The sequence below is a fragment of the Carassius gibelio genome, chromosome A15 (assembly GCF_023724105.1).
Source record: "Carassius gibelio isolate Cgi1373 ecotype wild population from Czech Republic chromosome A15, carGib1.2-hapl.c, whole genome shotgun sequence".
Taxonomy (NCBI): Eukaryota; Metazoa; Chordata; class Actinopteri; order Cypriniformes; family Cyprinidae; genus Carassius; species Carassius gibelio.
The window spans coordinates 19729767-19750618 of NC_068385.1; the positions used below are offsets into that span (position 1 = coordinate 19729767).

The 20852-nt window shown below is 37.3% G+C and overlaps 1 protein-coding gene across 1 annotated transcript; it reads right to left on the reverse strand.

The window, feature by feature from the left end:
- Positions 1–1614: 1614 nt before the first annotated feature.
- LOC128028707 (inactive ubiquitin carboxyl-terminal hydrolase MINDY-4B-like) lies at positions 1615–18070 on the reverse strand. The gene is made up of 12 exons (XM_052616008.1): positions 17663–18070; positions 17556–17583; positions 13457–13633; positions 13003–13125; positions 5845–5936; positions 5324–5489; positions 5171–5236; positions 4950–5020; positions 4619–4691; positions 4372–4536; positions 3090–3270; positions 1615–2984 (listed from the first exon to the last, which is right to left on the reverse strand). Exons 1-12 carry the CDS (start codon positions 17761–17763, stop codon positions 2842–2844), a joined length of 1386 nt encoding a protein of 461 aa, XP_052471968.1. The 5' UTR covers positions 17764–18070; the 3' UTR covers positions 1615–2841.
- Positions 18071–20852: the final 2782 nt, after the last annotated feature.

The following is a 20852-nucleotide window of genomic DNA, read 5'->3' on the forward strand; positions in this document are numbered from 1 at the left end:
TGGGAGCCATGGATGAGTTTTGTACTACAATAGTACCCAGCATGCATTGCAGCATGTTTTTTTGTCACCATTGTTGAGGTTCATATTCTGATTATTGATGTCTGTGTGTGACGAGCTACTGGCGTAGAAGACAAATGTATGTGTACAAAATGTTTATGAAATCATTTTTATATTAACTGATTATCACAGAATCACTGGCTCTTAGTGTCATTTTTATTAGGTCCACTTCTACTAATTACACATTTGTTTAATCAGAGATTAGACTATGTATAGATCAATATTTGTGAATAATAATGAAAAATTATCATCACAGCTATAAAGTACAACAATCTACATGTAGGTACAGGTGAACGCCTGATGGCATTTCTTCTGGGCTTTTGAGTTACAACAAATGTGCTTTAGAAACACACAGTTATAACAGCCAGAGAAAAGACTAAGACAGAAATCAAGGGTCAAGAGCCCAACTAAAGCAAACACTGATCTCTAACATGGTTACTTCAAATGAAACAATAAATCAACATCTAAACCTTAGTTCAGATCTCAATAAGATCTTCTGTAGACGTCTGACAGAAATAAAGTCAGTCTGGTTATTAATAAGTGGAGCTGGTGATGCTGTTTGTGGGGTTGTTTAATCAAATCTTGAGAGATTTCATGTATTTTATTTCAGTTGATTTCATCTAAGTCTGTGTCTGAAGTCAGTTGTAGTAGTTCTTGTGTTTCTCTTTTCTTCAGTGATTCTGTTTGTTAACAGCAGCTGTTCATCACTAATTCACAATCAGCACTTAGTTAATCACTTAATTACTTAATTGCAATGTATATCTTCTTTCAATGAACTCAACTGAATTAAGTTCAGAGTACTCGTAACTATTAGTTTTTTGAACTTAAATGGTTTAAGGCAATCAGTTTCCTCAAATGGTTTGAGTTAACATAACTTGTCAGGTTTGAGTGAAGCTGTGTCTGAAGTCAGCTGTTGTTCCTTTCTCTCTTTTCTTCAGTGATTCTGTTTGTTAACAGCAGGTGTTCATCACTAAAGCTCAATTAATCACTTAATCACTTAATTGCAATGTATATCTTCTTTCAGTGAACTCAACTGAATTAAGTTCAGAGTACTCATAACTGTTAGTTTTTTCAACATAAACGGTTTAAGGCAATCGGTTTCCTCAAATGGTTTGAGTTAACATAACTTAAGGATATCTGTTTACTCAAACCGTTTGAGTTTAGTTTACTTGTCAGGTATTACAGTCAAGGCAATCAGTTTACTCAAACGATTTGAGTTAAGTTAACTTGTCGGGTTTTACAGTGTATGATAAAGACTTTGTTCTGGCTCTTACAGATCAAGGTTTTACATCTTAAATATTGTAATATTGAAATTATGTTGCATAACACAAAAGACCAGATCTGTTTTCACTATCAATTCCCAAATTATATATTAACGGGTATTGAAAAATAGCCATTTATGTGTCATCTTATTACACATCCAAAAGAGAAAATCTGTGAAGGGAATACATATATGCTCAGAATGTTAGATGCAGTTGTTAACTGATAAAGTCGACCTTCTTTAGAAAGACACATTAAGTTTATAAGTTCTTATTGGCAATATTGTATTTATACACCTGTATCTCAGTATATAAAATATGTTTTCTATTTCTTTTGTATAATGCACTATAATTCTGTCATAAACGTGTATATCCTATTATGTCAATATAGCCTTTGATAATAAACTACATCAAATAAGAACCTTTACTGCATATTGAAGTGATGTGCCACAAGGCTTTGTCTTAAGTCCTCTGTTGTTTTTACCAAATTCAGAAAATCTGATATTCAGTAGTAATCTATCATTTCTATACTGAACACCTGTTAGAGTCCTGAACAGTTAAAATATTGCTACAAGTAAAGCTCCTTATAATGCAGATCTTCAGTACTTTCTGTCTTCCTTCAATCACCCTGTAGGCCATAACTCACTGAATTTACATGATTTTTTATTTTTAAAATATAACTTTACTGTTATTTGTTTGCCCATTCTTACAAGTAAACCAAATGTTACAGTCAGGAGTTCAATCTATAAACAATCAAAAATATGTTACATAGATATCAGCTTTTTTAGGGGAAGTCGTGGCCTAATGGTTAGAGGGTTGGACTCCCAATCGAAGGGTTGTGAGTTGGAGTCTCGGGCCGGATGGAATTGTGGGTGGGGGGAGTGCATGAACAGCTCTCTCTCCACCTTCAATACCACGACTTAGGTGCCCTTGAGCAAGGCATCGAACCCCCAACTGCTCCCCGGGCGCCGCAGCATAAATGATGAACACTGCTCCGGGTGTGTGCTCACAGTGTGTGTGTGTGTTCACTGCTCTGTGTGTGTGCATTTCGGATGGGTTAAATGCAGAGCACAAATTCTGAGTATGGGTCACCATACTTGGCTGAATGTCACTTCACTTTCACTTCACTTTCACTTTCACTTTTTCTGTCATGACTTGAGACTTGATACTAGCAATCTGAACCCATGTCAGATACAAATAGAAGGACAAAAACAGTATGGGGGCTAATATAGGCCCGGAAAGGGACATGTGTACCAGATTTGAATCTATTTTTAACAAACAAAAGATGTTGTTTTACAAAAGACATGTTTTACATATTTAAGGTTTTCATGTATTAAATGCTCAGATTCTGAGATGTTCAAATGGACAGGTTGTGAAGGGTAATCGTGTTATTAAGATTCGCAAGCCAAACTGAAAGTCAAAAGTAAAGCCCAAATTTTAACCTACAGTATGTTAGTCTATAAAATACTCTATTTCAGGCCAGGAGATGTATGCTACAAATCAGGTGACCCTGCTTCAAATCTCTTCAGAAAAAAGGCACTGTCCCATTCCAGTCAATAACTGCTCCCTCCCACTTGGTCCTAATGGTCATCTCTACAGATGGAAACTTTTTTTCAGGGTATTCTTGAATATCATTATGTTCAGCCTCCCAGTGATGGGAGTGTGTATCTGAAATACAAAAGAGCAATACAATTCATATATTTAAAATGTTTGGTTCACACAGGCAGGTGGCATCAATGAGAAAGACGTGTGGGCAGCAGCTAACGACTCTACCTATGGTGAGCATTGTTGTGCTGAGCTGAGTTGGATAGCCATTGTAGAAGTAAAGCTGGAAAAGATGCTCCATTTTCCAGTCTGAGAGCAGCGAACGGTTTGGGCTGAATAAAACACTGTAGGTGCCATTGATGTTGCACACCCAGATAGGCAGCCTGGGGGTTTTCAGCATGCTGCCCACCTTAGGAGAAAAGTGTTCAACTCAATGGATGTGTTCAAAATATAACAGATTACAGTGCAGTAAAACAGGAATTAAGAAGCCCAAAGTCCTGTGGGAGTAGATAAAGCAGCATTTTTTAAAATAAAGCCTTACAAAATGAAACCAGAAAAACATCAATACAAGCTGGGGATTAGCTTCAAACAGAGCCCATGAAATGTGGTGCAAACAACATGCAGAAAGCAACAAAGCAGAAAATTATTTCACAGAATGGACCCCTTATGTCCGTGTGTCAAAGGTCAGTAATGCTGTTTGACTTTTTATTACAAGGAAATGACAGTAAAGGCTGTAATATGTAAGTTGGTGTGGTGTGACGTGAATACATTTATTAATGTTTGTACACTCACATATATCCAAGGAGTTTACTTGCTGGTTTTAGAGTCATATATTAGATGTGTGTTTCTAATGAACTACTTTATCATTGAGACATGTATCCTTTTTATTTAACTGCAATTTACATTCAGCTAAGTCTGAAAACATTACATTCATTATATTATTTCCAAAAGTATTCTTAAAAAAAAAAAAAGAAAGAATAGTGCGCTGCTTTTTGACAAAGTTTGTCACTGATCTATTAGCAGACCTCTTTGGTGAACGTGTTGGGAGCCATTTTAGGGTGCCTCAAGTAACCTCAGTATTTAGTCATCTCCAAGAACCCCCAAAACAGAGAGGGACCTGTCTAGCCATGTTACCTTGATAGAACCAACTCGGAGGGACGCGAGGACACAGAACACATCTTTGTGAGAATTGAAATGTCATAACCTATTAAAATATTTACTGAATTTTTTTTCATATTACTTTATAACTTTTATTTTACAGCATGTATTTGTGACAATGAGTATGTATATTTAATGTTACTTATATTTTCTCATTGTTAAGATTCTTTTTAATGTGCCTATAAAAACTGTAAGGTTTCTCCAGGTCTTTATTAAAATTATGCAAATCAAAATTTTAAATGTTTACTTTCACAAACCATCACTTATATGTGAGCTTGCATATATTCATATGTTGCCTACAGTAATGTAAAGTTTAGAGTGAAAGACCAAACCCATAGGATGGGTTCTGTACCAGGGGGAGCTGTGCATGGTTGAATTGTTCTCTGTTCCAGAGCAGATATCCGACATGACTGCGTGTCAGAACCCCGTGGAGAGCTTTGTGTTGCTCATCGTTCAGTGATGTACCATTGAAGACTTGAGGAGTCGCGTGGCCGGTCAGCAACAGGTTTAATAAAGCCTAATGGATGTAGAGACAGTTTGATACAATTAAATGCTAACAAGTCAAATGAACAAAAATCTCGAAAAAACCCCTTCCTCACCTGTCGACAAACAAAGTTCCCCAAGCTCAAATGCAAAAGATGAGTGGTGGTACAATCAAAGTCTGCCCGAATCCTACAAATTCAGAGACTGTTTAATTCAATCACTCACTTCATTCATTTAAAATAGCCTACTAAAATTCTCTCTGATAATTCTCTATTTTTTTCATATGGCAGATCCATATTATTTTACGAACTGACTGTATTATGACTTTTTTCTTTTCTTTTCTTTTTTTGTAACAGTGTAAATGTCTTTACGCTCACTTTTGATCAATGTAATGCTTCCTTGCTGAATCGAAGTACTCATTTATTTCATGAAAACCTGTAAACATACTTGTCAATAGTCCTGGAGAAGATAAGACTGTACAGAAAAAGTATGATGCCATGGCTTCCTTCTTCCTTAAACTAAAGACATTCAGGTGAAAGTAAAAAAAAAATAAAAAAATGGGTAAGTCAAAGAAAGTGTGATTATAATTATCAAGTACATTTATTAAAGTTATCATAGGCATAAATTTACCCATTAATATATAATTTGTGTTATAAAAATATACTCACACATTGGATGTGCTCCCATATAAATGATCTAACATCTTCTTTCTCTTTAAAGGTGAAAATCTGCAACTGTAGAATTTTCAAAAAGTAAGAAATTAAAAAAAAATAAAAATAAAAAATAAGCTGTATGTTAACGTTTTTATAAACTGCATGTACCCTCTCTGTGAAGTTGTCCAGTTTGTAGTCCATGTGGGGGGTAAAACAGCGCTCTGATGTGACCAAGCAGACGGTAGCGGTCTGCTCCTCACCAGCTGTCCACAAGATGTCAGACAGAGCGGCTGCCAGGGCCTTCCTCTGCTCGTTCTCCCCTACCGTCACCATACTGAGAACGAGAGAAAGAAAGAGTCTGTCAGAGCTGTGATACACTGGACTGCAGTACCACAACATTCTCATTTCAGTTCAGATGATTCAGTCAAAACCATCAAAAAACTTTCATTTGAATGACACAAGTGATTTCAAATGCTAAATATGTATATTAATTTTATTTGTTATTGTTATTAAATTTATGTAATATAGAAATAGCAATATTTTGGAGCTATTAATACCATTTCTACCCCAACCATAAATGTTCTGAAAGAAACAGATTGAAATGCAAGTTATTACTGACTAAAAATTTGAAATCTTTCCCCTCTGCCATGGTTATATCCCAATTATACATCCTTGAAAAAATGTATCACCTTCGCATTGTGCATGAGTTTACTGACTGGTCGAAGAGCAAATATTTAATAATATGACCTTGAACCACCATCTGAATAGTACACGCTCCTCCCTGTAAGTGAACAGAAAGAGAAAACGCTGTTTGAGCTCACTTATGTCATGCATTTCTCTCACTTAATTCCACATTTTAATTTCCTTTAACAGTAATCGACATTTCAGAACACAGGACTTCCATGTTAATGATGAAACACAACAAATACACATATGACTTGTCCAAAGGTTATAATTAAAACAGATTGTACCAGCCTTTGTGTATATAAAGGGACAGTTTAGCCAAATAAAAAATAATCAGATACTTAAATCGCGAAATGTTCATTTTTGGCAGAACTAACACAGAACTGTTTTCAACATTATTTATAATAAGAAATAAGTCTTTAGTAACAAATCAGCATTTTAGAATGATTTCTGGAGGATCAAGTGACACAGAAGATACTAGATCCAAACATCTCCGTTACTACTGTAACCTTTGTTCTCTGATGGAGTGACATTAGGGCGACTGGGAACCCCAAACTCCATACGGTTATAAAAGGTGATGCCGTGCTCCACTCATTTAGGTTTGTTCCAAGGAGCCAAAACAGTGTCTCTGTCATTTCAGTGGGTTGTTCAGTGTATGACAGGAGGGACACAACATATTGTTCCCTCCATCAAGAGAACAGAGGTAACAATAGTAACCAAGACATTCCCTCACTCACTTGATATTGTGTCAAATTAGTGACACTAGGGGGCCCTATATTAAATGTTCAACCATCTGATCTGTGTTACGAAGCCTTGCCCAGTGGAAGACACACGGTTTTCCGACAGTGGAAAATGGATCATACGGGATTACCAAGAGGGAATCAGCACATATGGAGCACTTAACCCAAGTACATGGGCTCACTTGAAAAGGGGCACACCATGAGTAACTTGCCTGGTAGTGAATTTCTCCGCCAAATTAGGTACTCATACTTGAAATTAGTACTCATTACCGTGCTGGCGAAACATGATGGTGTTCAGGGTTCGCAGGAAATGGAGAACTCAAACGGACAAAAAAAGTGCACATTTTCACCTCAGAGAAGGGAAAGGCACTCCGTGCAAGTTGTCAGCCAGTTGCCTAATGCTAACCTGTTCATACCCAGTAACATTTGTGACAAAACTGGCTTAACATGGCGATTGTAAAAATCTCACAAAGGCATTGGATATAGCCCAGCAAGGACATGGCTGTGTCTGTCTTGACACAATGGAGCGCTTACACATTCATCACCTGATGCCTGAAAGGAGTCGGAGTCTCAGAGAGTATTTTGGGCAGAACTCCATTCACATTTTGCTAACAAAGAAAAATATAAAATATATATATATTAGTCATTAAAGCTCCAATATGGAGGAATTTTATAATAAATTTCCGAAAATAACTTGCACAGTGTGATATATTTCCTCCAGTTGTGTACTTACAATATCTCAAAAGTCTCCAAAGATTTTTTATTTCAGAGAAATTCCGATTTTAAATAACTGGCCGTCCCGGACAAGAAATGTCGCCTCTCAGTGACGCAATGTCCGCTCTATACTTTGTTTCCAGTGTAGACCATGTGATGTTCCACCACACCGGAATATCACATGGTCAAATGCATAAGTGGTGGTTATGTTATTGTTATGGATCACGATTACTCTTTGGCGAGTATTGAAGTGCCAGGAAAACGTAAGCGTCCATATTCGGATACACGCAGACTGTGTGACAAACGGAGGAATAAACCCAGGATAAATATCAGCCAGGCGTTTACGAGATGGAGAGAGCTGTGCGAAAATCTTGGACTTGACAGAGACTCTGCTCTCGCGAGTGTATTGATAGACAGGTAAGCAAATCAATTATTTATTTTGTTATTGTACAAGTAACGTAATAGTTACAGTAAAGATGATTTTAATAGATATGAATTAAACCACATGCCTGTACATTCTGTCACTGTAGCATTTTTTTATCAATAACGTTACCTGTGAGAAAATAACATAACGTGGCAAATGGACTGTTTAAGTTTCAATAATAGCACTTATAAACAAAGTTATATTGCTCTTTTTGCTAAGGTAAGGATTTTTATCACGTGTGGTGACCGAGATTATGGCAGTACAATTAAATAAAATCGGATATGTGTTGTTAAAAATATATTTAGTCATTACTTGCAAATGTTCGTTCAAATTTACTTTTAGAACGATTGGTTTGAGCATGTTAAACAACACGGCATTAACCATAAACACGTAACACTGCACAACATTAACCCAACAAATCATTTAACAAATAGCTGTAAGTTGTAACGGGATAATATATGTAACGGAGGCCAGCGAGTAGTGCTGTGCAGGTAAACCTCACTCCCCGATCTCAAGAGACGCACTAGCGACAGATGCTAGTGGCTGTAGCCATTTAGCCTCCTTGTTAGTGCATCCGCCTCCCATGCCGAAGACCCGGGTTCGAGCCCCACTCGGAGCGAGTGCGAGGACCGTCAGAGAGGACCCGGGAGAGAGGGGTATTATTACATAAAATAATTCGATCAGATATACAGGTAATACAAAAACGAATAAATTACCTCATCCGTGATCATGATTTGTTTATCCAATTTAGATACATTGCTATGGTGAAAACGCAATAAAAACGACATCTCCCATCGTCACCTGCTTCATATCGTCATCAAGCTTCGCCTTTGTTATTGTTGGAAATGCGCCCTCTTGTGGTCAATTACAAAAATCACATATTGCAGCTTTAATATATTTATATGACACTGAAAAGGCACTAATGACAGGGCATGTCGAAACTTAAAACCCCCCTCAGACCCCAGTGGGTTACCCTCCACACATTTCTGAGGAAAATACTGACCAGGTTGTGCTTTCCTATGTACTAACCATCTACTCTGTCATAATGTGCTTCTACATCAGCCACGTACAACTTCAAAGTGAAGGGGGATTATTATTCATTGTGTGTTGCCACAAACCATTCTTGATTTTGATGCATGTCAAAATGCAGTTCTGCATCAACATCAAAATGAAAAGGTGCTTATGCAGTCCCTGATTCAAAACTTGCAGATCTTAGACTGGCCCTGACCCACAACCTTTTCTTTTGGGTTGAATTGTTCTGATGAGCCAGCATGATAGAGTGGAAGTGTTAACCATGTGTTCAGACTCTACAAGAGGAGCACCCAGGTAACAACCTGATGTCATTGCTTTGGCTGTAAAGGTGTCGAAACACCTACCTTGCTCTGAACAAAGGGCTCTTTCTTGGCATCCCTCATCTCTGCAATGTTGAGCCATGGATGGATTATTGGACCACCTGGGTGGACATTGCCTGACCAAGTGTCTGTGCTGTGACCTCCGTCATCCATAGACCAAGAGCAGTTGCCACTTGCAGCTCCTGCATGCTACTGGGTCAGGGCTAACTTTGTGCATCTCTCTCAGTGTCTGGCCCTGCATGATGACCAGGCCATGCAGGGTGGCGGCGGCATGTCTGACAGCGCTGTAAGCTCTTGTCATCATGGATGATGTGATTTCACAGGTTTTGGATAGGAAACTTGGACTAAAACTTGGAATTTAATCTTTAAAAAGATGTTTTCTACAGTGTTGCTCTTAGGGGAAATGTCTCTTTTATGGGGAAACTCTCTTGTTAGAGAATGTTCTCTTATGGAAATCTCTCTTTTAGTAGCTCATTGAAGCACCCAGGGGAACTCTTTTGCACTTAACAGTGCATGTGGGAAAGAGAACAACTGAAATGTGCCATACAGAAATCCAACAACGTTTCTAGGCAGAGGCGAATGGAGAGAATCTCAGAGAAAAAAAAATAATGAATGTGAAAGCCGTTTTTTTTCACATTCTTTATCCAGGAGAGTGACATGCAAATTCCACTTGAAAAATCTCATTGGCCTTTTCTAAAGTATCAGAGGTGTTTGGGGCTCCCAAATGTTACCCCTGATGTCACTGCATTGACCTTGAGTGAGAGATGGGAAACCACATTATTGAACCAAACTCAATCAACAATGAACTTTTTTTTCTAACTGATTAATGAATCAATCATTATTTTCTTGTTTATCACAGTAAAGTTGCTTTGAAACAATCTGTATTATATAAAGTTCAATATAAGTAAATGTTACTTGACTAGAGAATAGTGGTTTTAATTTGTAATAGCATTTCATGATATTACTGCTTTTACTGTATTTTTGATCAAATAAATCCACCCTTGGTGAGCATAAGGGACATCATTTGGATGATGGAAAGCATGTTAACTTAGCTGCCTTAGTTTAAGAGTGCCAATGATCTGTGGATAAGAAAACAGCCAACATTTCAAGCTCATTATGAAATAATGAGGTGGCAGGTAGTGATGCAAAGTTCAAACAATAGTGAAGGGCTAATCAATCTGAAGTCATGACTTCTCCATGAAAAGACCTATGAGAAGTGATCTACTTAAGCTTGTAACAAAATCCTTGTTCACATATTTAACTTGCAGTTCTGGCAAAGGGGAAGTAAGTTAGATAACGTGATCACACATCAGGTCAACTGTCTCCAGTCTGGGCTTTGCCAGTATTTTTAGTAAGTCTTTTTCCAGTTCTACTTACAACAGCTTTTTTAAGAACTGTTAAATCTGTTCAAGTGTCAAATAAGAATACAATACCTAATCAAATTGACTCAGTTTAAGGTAATTCACCCCCCAAAAAAGTTCTTACGATGTACCAGTTTTAAATTTAAGATGTGAATGTGGACTAGATTGTCATTTCATGCACCATGGGAAATAACGTGGTCTGAAATGACAAAGGTGAATGAATAATGACAAAACTTTAATTTCTGAGTGAGTAATGCCTTCAATTCCAGAATGCAAAAGCATAATGATGACACATCTGACAAGGATTCTGACTGTCATAGTACCAAGTATAGAGATTACTGACTCAGAAAAACAACATTCAAATAATAATAATAAAATGTCATAACCACCATAGTTTCTATACGATGAAGCTCAAACAAATAATACCAGTTGTGTAATTAATTTCAAAGATGATTTTGGAATTATATATATTTTTTCATTATAATTGATTTTATGTATAATAGTATGGAGCTCTTTACATGCCACAATTGGCTATGATTTAAATAAATTAAAATGAAGGGGGAAACGTAGTACAATGTGGCCACAATTGAATTTATTATATATATATATATATATATATATATATATATATATATATATATATATATATATATATATATATATATATATATATATATATAGCATGTGCCTTTACTATACTGTGTGCCTTTTGCCCCATGTTTTTTAAAGGTCCCCCTTGCTACCTCATAACAATATTTTTCTGCAATCACATTATGGGCATAGTGAAAAGCTATTTTTTTCTTAAGGTGTGCCTTTAGTCCTGTTATAGGTACCCTATTTTGTTTTTCATATGGTGACTGTGAAACACTTCACTTACATGATTTTATGGTGAAATATGTAATTTTTTTATGTTAATCAGGTAAAAGTAACACAGCAAAAGTAGACTCTGCACTGAAATGATTGTGGCACCGTTGCTTCTGCTCTGCTCCTGCTACACATGTCTGAACTGCCTCTGCGTGTGGTGTGAATGCGCTAATCTGTTAACATGTGCACTGAAAAAAATACTCTCTGCTTAAGGCGGGCGTACAGGGTGCGAATTCGGATGGTCAGAAGATCGTATGTCCACGCACACGGCACGAGTGAGTTTATCTGAAAATCTTACGGACGAGATGATATACGACACGATTTTACAACCTGCGAATTCCAGAAGCAATCGCACGAAGTTGACAGACGCGTTCGACTTGAAGAACCGCTGCACGCACAGAAGCATCACTGTATGACATTAAAGTACCGCAAGAGCAATAAAAGAGCACACATATCCAATGCATTCGAATCGCTCTCGCGGTACTTTGATGTCATACAGGTGATCATTCTGTGCAGCGCTGCTTCAAGTCGAATGCGCCTAATATAACTTCTCTCCCTCTCTCATAACTGCATATAAAATATTGATACGAGCCGTGACTGTTTCCTACACGTACAGGTTATTTTTCAGCAATAGGAAACTGGGACGTTTGGTCACCCTGTGTGTGTGTGTGTGTTCTTGCATATGGTTTATAAATATCTGAAATAGGTACTACAATGTAAACATGGTTTGTGAGGACAATTACTGTGCCCTCGTAAACCAAATGGCTTTAAAAAATACTATATGGTGTTTAATAGAAATTTTAAACATGCATTTTCCGTGATGGATAGAGGTAGTGTATGGGGATATACAGTATAGAATACCGTTACGTCTATCGAGAGTCCCTGTAAACTACATATGCGTGTGTGTGTGAGAGAGAGAGAGAGAGAGAATTAAAAAGGCATTGGAACACGTTGCTAGAAACTCCGTACATCGCTCACTGTTCCTGTCAGACTTCAGTGAGTTTATCCTACGGGTCACATTCGCCGTGGACTATTATCTTCGTCTTTCTTCTTCTGTGGTTTTCCTAGTTCGTGATTGGTCAACTTCAGATAAATCAACAAATCAGCTCGTTCAGCCACACACGTCACAAATTCAAATCGATAGCTCACAAACTTTTTAGACATGTTTAAAAATGATCGGGAGGTCGGGAAGAGCTCGTAAGCCACTCTGCTCGGCTCGTAATTCATTGCAAATGATACGAGTCGCGACCATACAAGCATTGAACCTCACCCATCATCCTTGTAATGGTTACTAATTAATTCATTGCTTCTGCTCAGTATATATACCCCTTGTGTTTCCCTTGTTCTTTGCCTGTTTCTGCTTGTTTGTTTTTTTTAGTTTTGGTTAATGTTTTGTCTCAGTTTTCTTCATTAAACAACCTACACTTAGATCCTTGCCTCGGACAGTTTCTTTTAGTATATTAATTCATGTTTATCACCAACATGCCTTTAACCATTTCAACCATAGATTGTTTTGTGTTTGTTTTACTTATGTTTAGATATACACATTTACTTCACTTACACATCAAACAGAAAGGTTTTGTCCCCTCAATTAATTTATATGAATCTGAATTTTCATGTTTTAAAGAAAGTTTCAAGGGTTTAAACCCAAAACTAAGACAATAAGGAATGACTTATAATGACAGGTATGAAGATCTCTTATACTCACCAGCCTCTCAGTCTCCAGAGCATATGCCATTTCAGAGAAAGGCTCCCGAAACTTGAAAAATGATTTCTTCCACTCATAGTTGAATACATGGAAGGTGTTTCCAAACAAAATATTTCTTAGACTCTGTATGAGAGACAAAGCTAAATGAAATGTAAAAATAATGATAATAATAAATCAAGTGATAGGACAATTAAGTCAAGATTTTTGATAAAAATCAACACCCAAGTTCCAGCTAATATCATTGAAATGTAGGTTTATTTTTTATTTTTTAAAAACATAATTGCATGTTCCATGGAATTAGCAGTAGTTATGACTATATGAGACCAACTTGATCTAATGCTTAAAGTCCTAATAAATAAATGATAAGTCAATATCCTGTCTTTTGTCTTCGGGACACACAGCACAAGTCAATAGAGCAGCGGATCAAGTGACAGGGTCATGTTCCACGACTCACCACCGCCAGCTCTGGTGACAGCGGTTGCCCACCCAGACTCAGAGACACTGTGAGGGTTTGAGGAATGGAGTAGGGTGCTGTAAACTGCTCGTTCTGTGCGCTGACGTGATGGGCCGAGGTGGCCGGCCTTGAAGAGTCCTCACTGTCCTCTTCAGATTTGATCTTCTCACTAGGTCTCTGCAAGTGATAAAGTGAAAATGTGCAGTTGCTACAGTATACCTTCTACCTTGTCTTACCCGTAAAATGAATGTTATTAAATGATAACGAAACATATTTTTAGGCTTCCTGACAAAACATTGCTTATACCGGTTGTTTTGTTTGTTTGTTTTTTTCTCCTGTAACAGTGAAAACTATTTTTGTTTAATGTTGTTTAATATTTGAAAACATTGCTAAATTCAAAATAACTGTTTTCTGTTTTACTTTAAAACCTTCCATTTAGAATCTGTTTTTTATATATATATAAAATACTTTACTTTTGATCTTAATTTTAAATGTGCAATCAATCAATCAATCAGTCAGTCTTACCCTAAACTTACCAGTTTCTACATAACTCTTCAGTCACAGAAATCCCAATGCACAGTTACTAATCTTATGAATATGAAGTTGCCAGGCTTGAGTTGAAAGAGCCATCAGCAGATAACTCACATCTTGGTTTCTCTTCACCTCCTCTTGAAGAAGTTCTATGTAGCTCAGTCTGGAGTGCTGCAAACTCTTGATGGTACGCAGAAGGTCCTGATAATCTGTCATGATGGCCTTTACATGCACTCTATTATTGCATGTAAATACGATTTCACCCATGGCAATAACAATATGCCTGGTAAAATGTCTTCCAGGAAATGTGGTAGCAAACACACACCTCTCTTCCAGTCTGTGATATGGAGTTTGTTGAGAGGATTGCAGCTACGCAGACACCCACTTACTCTCATCTGATTGGCTGACTGCATGCCATGGGAAAAATGACATACAGCCACCTGAGAGCACAGTGTCTGAAGTATCGATTATGGAAATATTAGACTTAACCAAATAAGTGACATTGGCAAACGGAATGTTACATTTCCATGCATTCTTGCATTAAAAACAGCTAAAAGCACAGAAGAATGCATCAGAACACGTTCATTTGAAATATTTAGCAGAAACATTTGGCCACAAAATTAAAGCTCTGTCATCATTTACTCACACTTGAGCCATTTCAAACTTACTTTTCACAAAGGGATGTCCACCTAATCACTTCACAAAATATTTGCTATAAGCCTCCAAAAGTATTCCAATATACTAAAAATTAATTCACAAAACAGACTTTACAACCTTGACTAGCTATTTTTAATAGTTCGGTCTGTTCATCAAAATAAAGCTGTCACAATCTCCTACTGTAGTTCCTATGAACTCCACCAGATGGCACGCCACCTCTGACTTTTGCCAACCTACCCCAGACTACATTTCCCATAATCCTTTGCTGGACTCATCATCATTGATTGCATTCACCTGTGTCTTGTTAGCTCTTCTATCTCACCCTATTTAAAGCCTGATGCAAAACACACACATTGTTCCGTATTGTTAGCCTGTAGCATTCCTCTGTTTTCCCAGTTTTGCCTTGCCTTGCCTCGCCTCTGGACCCTTTCATCTGGTTGTTTTGCTGCTTGCCCTGACCTTTGCCTGTTTTTGGATTACAGTTTTGTCTCATCCTGGATTATATCTTTTATGCTGTTCATTGACCTTGCCTGTCCTGGCCACTCTTGTAAATAAAGCCTGCACTTGGATCCTCATCCCTGTTGTCACACGCCAATGTTACAATAGCACAGAGTTTATTACTTTGATTTAGATTTTTCATTTTGAAGCTTGAGTCACCTTTAATTAACGTTAAGTCGTTAACAGTCTGTGGCCTCAAGATGGCACTACTGGCCTTCTGTCTGCAATGGCATGTACCTTTTCAGCCAGAGCTGGGTCGTATGTGGCAATGATGGCACAGCGTGGATCATGGCAAACAATATGAGGGCCAATTTCTGGTGGGAGGAGTGTGGCCCAGATCAGTTCAGTGATTATGAGGCCCAAATCAGGCTGATGATCTGACAACATATTATGTGACCCAAGATAAAAAAAGATAAATAAAATTTTGCATGGTACTGGTTAAATTATCACATACATTTTAATGAAGTGTAGTATTGTTTAAATTTAATATTTGAAATGGTAAGTCATAACAGAATTAAAAATTATCATTTCAAAATTAAGCAAACCAGTGAATCAGTCAACTGCATTAAACTGCACTTAATTATAATTTTATAAAATTGTATATTTTTCTCAGTACAAATAATATTAGAATTCTTACATGAAGAAAGAGAGAGAGAAAGAGAGAGATCATTTAACCATTACCATATAATCTTTATTTGGTTTACCATGGGACAAATCATTAGTATGCTGTCATGCACAAAAAATAAATAAAATTATCATACAAGTTTTTTTTTTTTATTATTTAAATCCTCTGTATCCATGTGAGGCTTTTTGTGAGGAACAGATCAAATTTTAAACCACTGATCTGCGATATGTATCTCTTTCTTCTGTAGCTTTAGTAAAAATTTAAAATTTGCCGTTAAGAAGTTTTACAACAATTTTTACGTCAGCAATATCAAACACACATTGGCTCTCGCCTGTTTCGCCAAAGATTTCGCCTTGCCGTGTTTCTGGTGATGCGTGTTTTGAATGAGAAGTGTGGGTTGGGATATTATTTCCTGCGTTTAACCACTTAAATTATGGCCTGCTCATCACACCTTATATTCTGCCAGAGTGGACTGCAACTAAAATGAATCATCATTTGGACTACTGTGGTACTTCTTTTGACACATCTGTAATAACTTCTTATTATTAGAGTGTCTGTCTGTTACGCTTCTCTAGACTGTATAACGCTACTTTATTATCCACTTCATTAGTTGATTTGTTGTTTATAAAATTATAGATGCCTGATGAAGATCATACGATCAAAACATTGCTATTAAAGTATTTATTTTACTGTTTTGCAAGTTGATAGTGTGAGTGATTTTCTTGTTTTCTCTTGTTTATAAAATATATTTTTAAAAATAAATGCAATATGTTTTTTTATTGCACATTTATGATGTGTGGGTTTTAAGTCTGATTTTCTTTTTAAGTTTAATTTTCTTGGCATAGTTTGTGTGTACATTACCAAAACATTTCACAAAATGAATAATGGTGTTTATAGTAATACAGAATACAAAAATATCAAATATTAATATTCTGTTTTGGGTCTGGGCTATATAAGGCTCAGGTGTGGCTCAGATTTGAGGATTCTGGTTTACTTGAGATTTGGTACCAGTAATAAAACCTGTTTTGGCCCAGTTCAGGGCCAGCTAACGGTGATTAACTGGCTGAGATTTAGGACGGTTATGGCCCATGTGTGACCCTTGTCTTTAATCCAGTTCTGGGCCACTCCAGGGCCCTCATTCTATGCAGCACTTGGGCTGAGGGAAAAGTGATTGTGTGGCCCGGAGCTGGGCCAGAAAAGATTTGCTTTATGGGTTGCTATGTGAACAAACATGCAAAAACAGAAAAAGAAACATTGACATTATTCAAAAAGGTTAAACTTCCATTGGAAATTAATTTCATCTAGTGGAAATGTTCATTCAAGTTCATTTTAAGATATCAATCTCAAATTTGGAACACAACTTGCTTGTGTATTTTGTTTTTGATTTTCTAACAGTTTTAGAGAAAACAATGTTTTGGTATAACTTTTTTTCCACTTAAACAATAATCTATATACAGTAGACTAATTTCTTTAAAAAAAATAAAAATGCATGAATAAAAATACAAACAGTATGCCTACCTGTGGGTTAGTGCATACAAATGTTTGGCTGAAAGTTTTCAAAATGATCTTTCTTCGTTTCAGAGATGGAAAATGTTAATCCTTACCCGTTTGGAGCAATGTGAGGGGAAAATAAATTATGATAATTTTGTCGTTTTGAGCTGAACTACACCAGCAGTAACCATTTTTCTTTCTCTAGAAAACACTTTGCTTGCATCGCAAGATGTCTAAATTAGAAATAGAAACATTGCGCAATCCAAATATAAATAAATAAAACCGATTAAGACTTACTTTAAGATAGCCCTGTGGTAATTCCGACCTGTAAGATAAAAAACAGGTTGAGTAAACATGGGCCCTGGGCAGCAGAAGCAGACAGCAGTGAGCGCGCGCACGCGTACCCGCGGGAGTTAAATATCTCTCTCCATTTATCCAATTCCGCGATCTGCTGGAGGATTTCATCTATTTCACTGCTCGCCTCCACATCAGCGTCCATCTGCATGTGACAGGAAACATGACATTAGTGTTTAGTTCGAGTCCCAGCTGTCCTGATCGTGTTCAGTAAGACAGTCTCACAGCAGCTCCCCCGGGAACACAAAACAAAAGAATAGATACAGAGACAAGCGCCTTGTTGCTTAGGCTGCGTGCAGACAGGACGTATTCTGGCGTTTTTGTTTATAATAGAACATGTTTCTTGAGTTACTTGAGCACTTTTTTTTTATGTAAATAACAATAGGGGAATACAAGTCGTACAAAAATACACGAGTCCATAAAACATTACACCTAATCTCTTTTGAGTTCTGTTACTTTGCATTGTGTGAGCGCCTTAATGTGCACATGAAAGCAATCGTGATGTAGCTAAATTTATGGTTATGTAATAAAGTAGTAGTTTTAAACATTATTTTGTGAATTAAGCAAGTTGTGGTAGGCCTGTTTAGATACAAGGTTTTGCATAAATAAACAACATCAAATGATTTAATGACCTGTTTTTCTGTACAGTACCATTCTAAAAAAGCAGGTAACGAGTCGCAGTGAATATATGAACCTTTGCCAAGAATCCCTCGGTGCATTAGAGTAGAATTTTATGGTTGTTTCAGATTATCTTGTTATGGCCTATAATGAAAGGTTATTTCAGTAATAGTAAAATTGTTAAATCAGTAACAGTTTTAATTAAACTTATTGTTTAATGTGTAAATGATCATTAAGCTTTCATGATTGTTTTTTTTTTTTATATATAAGACCCAAACATTTTATCGTCTCTCTCACACACTGTTCTCTTGAGTAACCTAATGTCTTCCCTATTCAACTTCTACTACTACAACCAGAATGTGGAGAGGAGTTGACTGCTTTAAAAGTTGATTTATTGGTGAAATGTATATGAACTAAAACTGTAGCTTTAAGATATACAAGGTTCATTTATTTTATTAATACAGTAGTATATAATAATAAATAAATAAAATAGTATTATACTTTTTTCATTATTATTATCTATTTTTAGTTTTTTTTTCTCCTGATTTAATGAAAATGTATATGTGATCCTGGACCACCGAACCTAAGTATCTGGGGTTTATTTTTGACAATGCTTTGATAACGAAACCAGCGAGGTGGAACGCAGGGACTCATCTCGGGAGGCTTGTGAGCAGATCGGAGAGGTTTCTGAGTGTGCTATGCAACACTTACCTGGCTGCATCGCCTAAGAGGCCCGTCTGGGACACAGTGGTATTAAGGAACCAAACTTTGGATCCAATTCAAGCATTACAAACATGTCCCTCATATCGACCAGACAAAGCCAGATATGGTGCTCCTGGACCACAAGTGTGGAAATTGCACGATCCAGAGAACTTGCGGTGACCTTTGTCACTTGGAGCACAAGGTCAGTGGCAGTTCTGAGCTCTTTCAGAGCTTTTGCATCGTGACCACTCTCGTGCAGGTCAATCAATCATCCAACCTCGAAGACCCGGGACATGGTGGAGGTTTCCACTCAAGCCCTACCTTCTCAGTGTCCCAGGAAAGCAAAGCTGTCATATCTGGATCCAATTCAAGCATTACAAACATGCCGGTGGCAGCACAGCCGAATCTTCCTCAGAGAGCTCTGCCTTCGATCGACATCTGGTTACCCGGAGAAGCACAGAGGATACCGCTGGTACGCTCTTTGAAGAGGGCCCAGCATGTTTCTTTGGCTGCTTTACTGGATCAGAAGTGCAAGAGGACTGGTGGACTCCCGAAGGTTGGTTCTCTGAAGGGTTTGCCTACTCCTGTAATCCTCAAACCACCTGTGCTATGGCTGGAAGTAGCCTTTACCTGGCAGCCTCCAGGACAAGCACTAGATTGTGGGAGAGGTAAAGGAACTCCGAGCCCTTGAGGAAGTGAAGCCAGGTCCGCAGCTCTGACATGCTCATATTCCTGCAATGGGAACATGACTCATCCGCAAATGCCACCTCATCATGTTTAATGCCCAGACATGTCAGGCAGCGATTTTGAAAGTCATCCGGTGTCAGGTACAGAAATGCATGGGTGAAATGGCATCTTTAAATAGACAAGTAAAATGGTATGCATTGCACCTGCTGCCTTTTTATGCTCACACTGTGATAATAATTGCATGCCAATGTGCATTGGCTAGTAGTAGATCTAGATCTAGTAGTAGTCCCTGACGTGACGTCGAGAGTGACCGACTGAAAGGGAACCCCAGTGATAGCATCTTGTACATGGCAAGGGTTACAACCTCTAAGCCGTGTCACAGATTTCAATAACAAATGCACAAGTGCCGAAGGGAACATGCATTTTGCATTTAGAGGAAGTCGAGCAGTAAATGCACATGCAGATGCATATCAAATGTTATCAAAAATACAAAATGCAAATGCTGCCATATGATGAGCATATTTTCTGGTTAACCAACAATCAAGACAAATATGACTGTGCACTGTATTCAGTTCTGTAGTCCGGAAATGTGTAAAAAGATTATGGGGTCTTGTTTCCACTTTCCCACGGAATATAATAGAAAATGAAACAGATATTTTTTTTTTTTTTTTTTTACTACCGATACTAATACTGAAAACTTTGAATATTTGACAGGCAACAAATAATGTAGTTGTAAGATACTGTATTTCAGAATGATTCTGAAAACAATCTAAGCAAGAAAAAAATAATAATAATAACCAAATTAATGGCTTAATCTATACTGTTCAGCCAGTACAATAGAATTCAGTTTTTTCAAAATAACTTTGAAAACAATGTTGAGCTGTTTGTTCTGAATTGCTTTAATGCAGATAAAACCAATGATTTCATTTCATTTATAATAAATTTATTTAGACTCTGAATCACTTTTAAATTGAGTCAACCTAACCCTGTCGCACAACCACAAAAAGAAAAGCCATACCTTCTTTATCACTTCTTTAGAAATGAGTGTCAGACTGCGTAGCTGCAGGTTCAGATGAGAAGCCTTTAAACTCTGTTTAAAGTTCAAACCTCAATGTGAAGCAGGCCACCAACACATTGCTTATACAGTATATGTGAGAGACTTTATATACAGGAAGCAGACAGACACATGGCTGCACAACATGACAGAGAAGCTCTTCATTTTACAGTTTCCTG